The sequence below is a fragment of the Andrographis paniculata genome, unplaced genomic scaffold (genome assembly GCF_009805555.1).
Source record: "Andrographis paniculata isolate CXL003 unplaced genomic scaffold, ASM980555v1 Contig9END, whole genome shotgun sequence".
NCBI classification, from domain to species: Eukaryota; Viridiplantae; Streptophyta; class Magnoliopsida; order Lamiales; family Acanthaceae; genus Andrographis; species Andrographis paniculata.
The window spans coordinates 4,150,365-4,160,122 of NW_026137639.1; the positions used below are offsets into that span (position 1 = coordinate 4,150,365).

Sequence of the window (9,758 nt, forward strand, 5' to 3'; positions counted from 1 at the left end):
TGGAATGCATCGGCTAAAAGATATCACATAAAGTCCAAAAAAGGGGGAGCGCGTTAATACAATAATGATGTACTCTTTTTCCTTCACTATAATTTTTTTTCCCACGAGATTTTTTTATAGTAAAATTTTAACGAGACACTTTTTATATAAAACATCCAAAGGCATCCAAAGAAAAATATTGTACGACAAATGTATACGGAGGATATGAATGCATTACACTCATATATTGTATGTTTGATTCTCCTCTATATATATATATATATATATAAAGAATGAATGAAATGGAGAAGGCACCAATTCATTCTCACACACGACTTCTCTCCTAATATTATATGCTTACCAAATAATATTATGTTATTACTATATAACATATCTAACTTTTTAATAATGGAAACTAAGAGTTAAAATTCCGAAAATTGGACCTACCAATAGGCAATAGGAGAGTTTGTTGGTTGGGAGTAGAGACGAGACGAGACGAGACAGCTACCTACCCTACTCCACATTAATTAATTTCTATATTTATTATTCTTCAACAACTCAAACCAAGTGCCGGCCCGGCTGCCCCTGCCCCCCCCCCCTACACCAGAAGCTTCCTACTTTATTACTATTATTATTATTATTGTTATTATTATTATTATTATTATTATTATTATTACTTCTTAATTAATTTTTTAATAAGATAACAATCTGCAGTTTGTATACATACGCACGTAACGCCACTCTGGGACAGACTCACAATAATCTAATCTACAGACTAAACCATCAGGATAAATTGCAGTGTCCTATACAGACAGACATAAAATTAACAGATGAAGCATTATTATAATTAATTACAACACAGATGCAAAATCAAGAGTTGCTCTCTCTGTCTCTCTCTGTGCCTATATATATATATATATATAAATAAATACTAGTGTAACATATGATGGATGGATGTACCCACCCAATACATTAAAATACTCGGTAGTAGTTGTCGTTGTAGAAGAACAAAAAAATTGTCTAAGCCATTACATTACATTACATTACACATTACAACACGCACTGCATTGGGGCTTCCTTTGTTTGCGTTGCCGGTTGCATTCACTCCACTCCACTCCACTTCACTTCCAAGTTATCAAGAATAACGATAGTAATAATAATATTCATTCATTCATAATGGTAGTTGTAGTAATTATTACAGCACAGCACAGCACAGGATCTTTGTCCATCCGTCACCATACGTCGCGCAAGTACCTTCCGTTCATCTGCAGATTCTTCACAAGGCTCTCGGTTTTCGAGCTGTCCAGAGAACCCTGAACACCACACCCGCCATTGTCATTGTCATTGTTTACCATAAAATCTTATATAATAATAATGACAATGAAAGGAGCACTCCCCAGAACCAATCTAGCTAACTAAGATTTGGAGCCACAAGTTATATTATGTGGTGGAGAGAAATCTGCCAAGAATAGAATAGACTGGAGAGAAGAGAAGAGAACAAAACGACAAACCTGTTCTTGGACAACAGTGTGTAGGGTCCGGTGGACATCACGTGCCATGCCTTTGGCGTCACCACATACGTAGACATAGCCTCCCTCGGATATCATATTCCAGATATCTGAAGCCTGTGTTTTGTTTTCTTGTGTTGTGTTATTCTCGTCCATAAGCCACATTGATTCCAAATAATAATAACAATAATAATAATATCATAATAGTTCTAGAAGCCACGTGAATGAATGAACATCTCGGCACCTACCTTCTCAGCCATTTTGTGCTGTACGTATTCTTTTTTGGGTCCCTCCCGTGAGAATGCCAAGACAAGCTCAGAAATTACCCCTGCTTCCACAAACTTGTTCAGCTCTTCTTCGTAAATGAAGTCCTGCAGAAGCAAAAGCAAGCACAAGCATGTGTTCAACAATTCCAATATGTACCATACCAGTTTGAACACACTAGGGCAAGTAAAATGAAATTCCCAGTAGATCGAGTACCAACCATTTTCCGGTTCCTGCATCCGAAAAATAACAAAGCCGGACCCAACTCAGCTCCAGATTCCTTCAGAGCTAACCTCTCCTGGAATACAACAACATTTTTGTAATGTTATTATTCGATGAGAGATGGGGCAGGCAATCAGGAACACATAACGCAGACATGTAGTAATAAAACCTGAAGGAAACCCCGGAACGGTGCCAAGCCAGTTCCAGGACCAATCATTATTATTGGCACTTTAGGATCGGCGGGAAGTCTAAAGTTAGAGGTTCGGACAAATATCGGTGCAGCACTGCAGTCTTGGCTTTCCTCCATGGGCACAGCATTCTGAGGAAAAACACAAGCCAAGCATACAAAAGTTGTTAAAATAATGAACTCATTTAAAAAGTTGGAAAGATTTGCTCCATCTCAGATAATCTTGAGGAGTGCAACTCAAATTCAGAATCAAAAATACCTTCATCCATGTGGAGCAGACACCCTTGTGGATCCGTCCGGTGGGTGTTTTCTCATACACCAATGCACACGTCACATGTATTCTTGAAGGCGCAATCCTGAAACATCCAGCAACGATGAGAGCTTGCAGAAAAGATATCGGCCAAAAAGACATGCGCAAAAAAAGCAACATAATCAAACTGCTAACTTTAAGAAAACCCATCATAGAAATAAGAACTAGAATAGCCTAGATAGTAAGGCCCATTGCAAGTCAAACTCGAGCACTGTCTCAAACTACACAAGGCAAAAGACAAAAGCTTACTTTGGGGAAGATGAGATGGAATAAAATCTGGGCTGCAGGCGAGGGGCAACTGCAGCAAAGAAAACACCAAGTGGGGGCTTGGCAGAAGGGAAATCAGCCATAACCTCAAGCAGGCTTCTCTGACTTGCAACTACATATTGCGCGAATTCTTCCTGAAATACATTATCATATACGTGTACTTTAGAAAAATGTCTAATGGTCAATCAGTGTCACTTGCGTAATGACTTTACTCAGCCTAACCTTTCCAGCAGGAGAAGCAAGATGTTTGAGCCGATCAGCTTCACTCTGGTCCGAGGCATAGGCCGCTAAAGCAAGGAACGTAGACTGAAAAGGTAGAACATTTTGGCCCTTAGCTCCAAGTTACATAAAATAGAAACCCCAATAAAAAATGAAATTACACAAGAGATTGACCAGCATACCTTTTTCGGAGCACTCAAAAGATCTGCATATCGTGTTAGTGCAGTTCTTAGAGTGCAAGGAGGGAAGGGAGGGGGCAGTGAGCCTCCACTGATCGGGGTGCCATCCTCACTATCAGCATAGAGTGAGAAATATGTTTGTGGGGGCATATTGAGCAACCTCTCTGCCTCCTCCACGGTTTCAATCAAGTTCTCACAGTAAACACCAACATGATCACCAGTTTCATACCTGAAGAAAGAAGTAAATTACCATCACATCTTCTGCAATCAAGTTCAAAGTCTGCAAGAACTCATAATTGATCCCAGCAGAAAATAGATTTGGAGGAAATCAAGAGGAGCTTACTTTAGTCCAGTGCCGGATATGTCAAATTCCAAGTGAGTGCAAGAACGATCTGATGCAGGAGTGTGAAGCTCTTTTCTTACAGCAACATTTGCTCTTTAAGAATAAAGTACATATAGATGTTAGGAAATACGACAAGATAGATCATTTTCCCATTACACGAATAAGGAGAATATAGACATAGCCAATACCTGTAGGGATGCTGAGCATCATACACTGTATTTCCATTGGCGTAACCATTGGCAGTGCCATTCTCAGCTACTTCATCATGGAAAGCAACACGATATTCCAAAATTTGAGCAGTGTATGGAGTAGTAGCAGATGCATCATCCTCATTAAGAAGCAATTTATCCAACTCTGGCCAAACTAATTCCCGCCTGTGTTGCCAAAATAAACAACCAAACGATCATATTTCATTCTGCAAACAATAATAAAGTTAAATGACTTAATGAAGATCAGTAGTCTCAGTACCAAGCGGTAAAATCATCTTCAATGCACTGATCATCATCTCCAAGACCCACTGGCACAAGCCGCTGTGCACCTGAATTAGAAATTGCTGGTAAGTAACAGAATATGAAGATCACAACAGATCAACCATCCTAAAACTATATGCTTCCTTGCATTCCTTCCCAAAATTTTCGTATTCGAAACCACATCAAGCCGTGGAAAAATCCCATCAATTAACAATTAAAGAGAAACTATCTAGTAGCAAACACAACATCAAATGAAATAAGATGATTGAGAGAAAGATATGTTACAAGGATAGTACAAATTACAAAATTGTAGGACAACACTGGACGACACCAAAGAACTAAAATGATTGACAACACCAAGCAAGAGATGTAACATTGAAGGCCATGTTAAGCACAGAAAAACAAATTAGAATACCTTGCTCAGCAAGAAGGTTATCCACCACAATCCCAATCTGTCAAAAAATTTAAGCGAAGAAGGAAGTAAGTAACAGAAAAACATTTGCCTAGTAGCAACTGCACATATATGATGGTATGATGTATACACCTTATTGAAATGCTCATACTGCCTGTTCCCAAGACCAAACACACCATACTGAAGATTCTTAAGCCAAACACCCTTCTCTTCTCCCTGCAAAGAAGGCTTAGATGAATCAAAACCAACTCTCAATCCAGCCACAAATCCAAGAGAAGATTGGCTATTAATTAAATGTTTTTTACCTCTGTGAACCATTTGTAAAACCTGGCTGCGTTGTCGGTAGGCTCCCCATCTCCATATCTGCAAGCAAATAGCGCTCAATTAACCGAAAAATTCACAAGGACCTAAAAGAAAAACTATACCACCGCATGATCTGCACTTGCGCATACAAACATGTGTTCATGATACAGTAATAAGGTCAAGGTGCTTGTGCAAATTAGGGGAAGGTAAGAAGTAGAAATGAAATGAACGTACGTAGCCAAGAAGAAGAATGCCACAGTTTCTTTCTTCATCTTTTCCTGGTACTCTTCATCATCATCAGCGTAATCATCCTTCACAGCATCGGAATTATCGAGAATAAGAATTGAGGAAAACGTGACAAATCTGAAAGATGAATATGTATGTAATTGAGAACTTACTATGTCAACCACTTTAAACTTGGCCTGTTGATATCTAGCCTTAGCTTCCTCAGCCAGTGCCTGCAAACAAGCAAAATAACAAATTGACTTACCGAACAAGAAGAACAACAACAAGATTGACCTTCAAATTAAATTCTGTATGTTTGTTCTCCAGATTCGACCGACGAATCTAGCCAGTCGTTGAAGAAAAAGCTTTATCAAACCTAATCTAACCCCCAATGATCCGATCCGTCTCCCGTACGGTAGAATTCATCGTAAATCGGTTCCCGATTTCGCTTCCCAATCCAACCCTCATCTCTTATGGCTGACTACTTTTTAACAAAAGTGAAAAATGAAAACTACTACTGCCACTGCTAGTACTACTTTTTGTGTGTGTGTTTCTCCTTTTCACCTTAGCGAAGCCTTCAGCTGTGCCGGTCTGCGTGCCGAAAAAGATGGTAACCTTCTTCGTCCCATCGTCAACTTCCTCGGGCTCGACCCGGGCCTTGGGGACAATCACCTTGGGCGGCTCCACGACCTTCTTCGATCCGCCGGCACGCCTCCAAACGAGCACCACAGCACAACCGATGAGCACGGCGAGCGAGGTGGTGAGGATCATGACGAGGTCCTTGTTCTCCATGAGCATCGCAACGAGCGCCGGCGGGGCCGCCTCTGAAGATCCGTTGGAATTGTCCATCTTCACACCTTTCAGGATCGCGGACATGAAATCGAAGGGCGAAAGCTTCTCAGACGTGGAATCCATGAACCGAGAAGTGAATCGGAGCAAGAGAGATGGATAGATATGTATGTATGTATCAAAAAAATGAATCTAAAATTATAGTAAATGAAAGGGTTCAGATTTTTGCTCAGAATCTCTCCGGCGCCCGGCTGGAAATCGGAAGAATTTGGAGGAGGTGGGTTTGGAGAGACTCTGAAATGTAAATGAGAAGAGAGAGAGAGAAAGATTTATATATATATTGGGGACAAGAGAAGAGAAGAGAAGAAGGGAGGAAGGGCGGAGGAGGAAGCAATGGCGACGCCAACGCCTACCAAACCAGACTGGTCAAACTCACCTAACACACACAAAATAATAATACAATAATAATGATACTAAAAGCCACAAATCAATGGTTGGAACTTGAAACACTTTCCTGAGTTTTTCTTTTTATTGTTTTTTTATTTATTTGTCATTATTTAGTATTTTAGTAAATATCACATTAATTATATATATATATATATATATATTTTTATAAAATATTGTATTAAATATTAATTTTTTATATTTTTAATTTTTAAAATTTTACATTATATTTTTTTTATTCATTTGGCATTATTTGTATTTTAAAAAATATCATATTAATTATTATTTTTTATAAAATATCATATTAAATACTCCATCTGTCCAACTAGAAAGTATATATATTTCTATTTACGTCTAATTACAAAGTAAACATTTCATTAAATACCTTACTTTTTTCCACAAATACCTCTATTTTACATCACATCATTACTTTTACAACAAAAAGCAAGGGCAAAAATGTCATTACACTACTTTTAACTACCCACTATAATTAAAATATTATTATTTCTTAAACACCGCGCCAAAAGTAATTGTATACTTTTTTTGTGGACGGAGGGAGTATTAAGTTTTATATTTTTAAATTTTCACATTACATTTTTTTTATTCATTTGGCATTATTTGTATTTTAGTAGAAATGACTTTAATTTTTTTTTTTTACAAAATATCGTATTAAATATTATATTTTCTATATTTTTTAAATTGTTTAAATTAAAAATTTCACATTACACTTTTTTATTCATTTGGTATTATTTATATTTTAAAAAATATCACATCGATTATATTTTTTTTACAAAATATCATATTAAATATTAAATTTTTTATATTTTTAAAATTTTTAAAATTTCACATTACACTTTTTTATTCATTTGCCATAATTTGTATTTTAGAAAACATCACATTAATTATATTTTTTACAAAATATTATACTCTCTTCATCCTAAAAGTATAATCTTATTGTGTTGGTAAAAAATAAGAATAAATAACTTTTTTGCCCTTGTGATTATATTAGTGTAAAAATCAGTGGTAATTGTCTAATAATAATGAAAATGTATTGATAATTTTATGGTATATGGTTATTTATGAAAATGAAATAATTGCTTTAAGATGACAAAAATAGTAAACAAAACTATTGTATTGAAACGAGTATTAAATATTAATTTTTATATTTTTAAAATTTTAAAAACTGCTATCTATTGTATTTAATACTCATTTCAAAAACTGCTATCTAAACGTGGCCTTGTGGCATTAAAATATTTTACATTTTTTTAAAAATTTTAAAATCTCAAAAACCTCAAAAAAATTTATCTAAATAAAGTCTTGTTTTAAATTTGCTATTAAAATAATACTACTACATATGTTCGGCTTTTAAAATCTCATTTACTTTTTTTGTGTGTTTATATTTGAATATTAATTATTACATCGTAGTACAAATTAAGAAAAATTGCAAAAAAATTTTCATTAGTGTATTTTAATACCAATAGAAGGACAATTGTAAAAAAATAATACAAATATAAAAATATTTTTAATTAAGGATAATTATACAAAAGGTAAATATGACCCTTAAAAGACGGACGGAGGAAAAGAGTATATAATAATTTCTCGAGGGAAACGAAAATCCAAATAATAAAAATATGAGATTTGAAGGCAGAAAAAAACAAACACATGTGATAAAAAAAAATTAACTTTGAAAGAAACTTAAATATTACTCCATATGTCGCATTTCATTTGTTCATTCTTTATATTTTTCTCTATCTCATATCATTTTTTTAAAAAAAAATTATAAATTATAAATTTTAAAAATTTTAAAATTTATAATTTATAATTTTTTTATTTTAATTAAATTATTTTAGTCAGATTCATGTTGATGTATAGTTATTTTTATTAAATCATAATTAATTTTGTTGATAGACTTCTTAATTATTTATTAATTATACAATAATTAAAACTCCATGTGTAATCTAAATGGGAAATTAGCTCAGACACTAGAGTATATAAAAATAATACTTATTAAAGGTTGTAAAAAAATACTTCATTCGTCCCAAACAAAGTGCAACATTTTATTTAAGCACGAGATTTTAAGTGAGTAGTATTAAGTATGATAATTTAAAAATTAGACAACATGATGAAGAGTAAAAGATATATATATATATTCTATTTAAGTGATATGATGAGATAAAATATGGAATAAAAATGAAGTATAATTAATTATATTTAATTTTGAAAATACGGCAGAATGTTTAGAACATATTAAAAAAATTATTGCATAGTGTTTGAGAATTGAGAAAGTAAAATATATCAATGCCACGCTCAAATCTTTTATTATTTTATTATAAAATTTAGTTAGGATAATTATATTAATATTATAAATTAATGATATAAATTAAATATTAATTTTCTAAAACATTAAGCATGAATGCTAAAAATTTTATTCCGTATATGATCCTAGCCAAATATACTATTTTGTTATTTAAGTACGTGCTCAAATGATTAGAGCTTTTGATTATTAATTTTAATAAAAATATATCGTCCATTAATATACTTTTCTTATTATTTTCAGTGTCATTCAAAAGTATTCTTTTCTTATTTTTATTAAAAAAAATTAATATTAAAATATATTTAATTTTTTATTTAAATTACAAATATATCATTATATATACAATTATTTTATATATAAGTTAAAGGATAAAAATGTCAAAAACTCTTACACACTTCCACTAACCAATTAACTACTCCTTCCGTCCCATAAGAAGGATAATATTTTTCATTTTTATCCGTCTCAAAACAATGATATTATTTCTTTATTTAGTAATTGTACTATCTATCTAACATAATTAATACTCACTACAAGAAAAAATCATTTTTATAACAAAATTTTTTTGTCTTTAAATCTATTTTTTCCGTTACTAATGACATTAGAGACGGAATTAGGAACGGAATTACATTAGCTACGTAAACTTTAGGGACGGAATTCCGTTACAAATATATTATTTTTTTGTAGTGACTCTTGCAACTTCCAATATATTACACAAATATCATCACTTTTATATCACACAATCTAATAGGTATCTTTTTGCTATAAACCAATATAATACTAATATTAAAAAATCTACGTGTAAAAAATAAACATTACTTTTCTTCCGGAACAGAGGTAGCATTATTATTTTTTAATTTATTATAAAAGTTAAAAAAGACCTCCTTAGGCACAAACAAATGTAAAAATATAATTATTTTTATAACAATTTTAAAAAATGAATATATTTTTTACATACTACCTCCGTCCAGCCACAAAGTACACAATGACTTTGTTGTGTTGATTTTTTAATATTAATTATAATATCAAAACGTAGTACAAATAAAGAGAAAATGACAAAAATACATCTATTAATCTCTTATAATACAAATATAATCATATTTTTTGAGTAAACTATACAAATATAAAAATATTTTTAATATTAAATACAATTGAGCAAAAACATATGGTTACTTCCTGACTGGACGGAGGTAGTATTAGATATCGAAATCATACCGGTTTAACTTTGGTTGAACAAACAAACTCGTTATTTCTTCCTTTTAATTTTTTTTTTAAAACAAATAAAAGTATTTAAAGTTTGTTTCATATTTTTGGATGAATTTATTT

The 9,758-nt window shown here is 32.7% G+C and overlaps 1 protein-coding gene across 1 annotated transcript; it reads right to left on the reverse strand.

Moving 5' to 3' along the window:
* Positions 1-797: 797 nt before the first annotated feature.
* On the reverse strand, positions 798-5,998 carry LOC127244066 (NADPH--cytochrome P450 reductase-like). The gene is made up of 18 exons (XM_051264376.1): positions 5,453-5,998; positions 5,062-5,121; positions 4,898-4,974; positions 4,666-4,723; positions 4,493-4,576; positions 4,364-4,400; positions 3,947-4,016; positions 3,667-3,852; positions 3,479-3,571; positions 3,139-3,364; positions 2,960-3,043; positions 2,720-2,871; positions 2,420-2,516; positions 2,143-2,292; positions 1,972-2,049; positions 1,736-1,858; positions 1,491-1,604; positions 798-1,292 (listed from the first exon to the last, which is right to left on the reverse strand). Exons 1-18 carry the CDS (start codon positions 5,801-5,803, stop codon positions 1,212-1,214), a joined length of 2,121 nt encoding a protein of 706 aa, XP_051120333.1. The 5' UTR covers positions 5,804-5,998; the 3' UTR covers positions 798-1,211.
* Between the last annotated feature and the right edge of the window lie 3,760 nt (positions 5,999-9,758).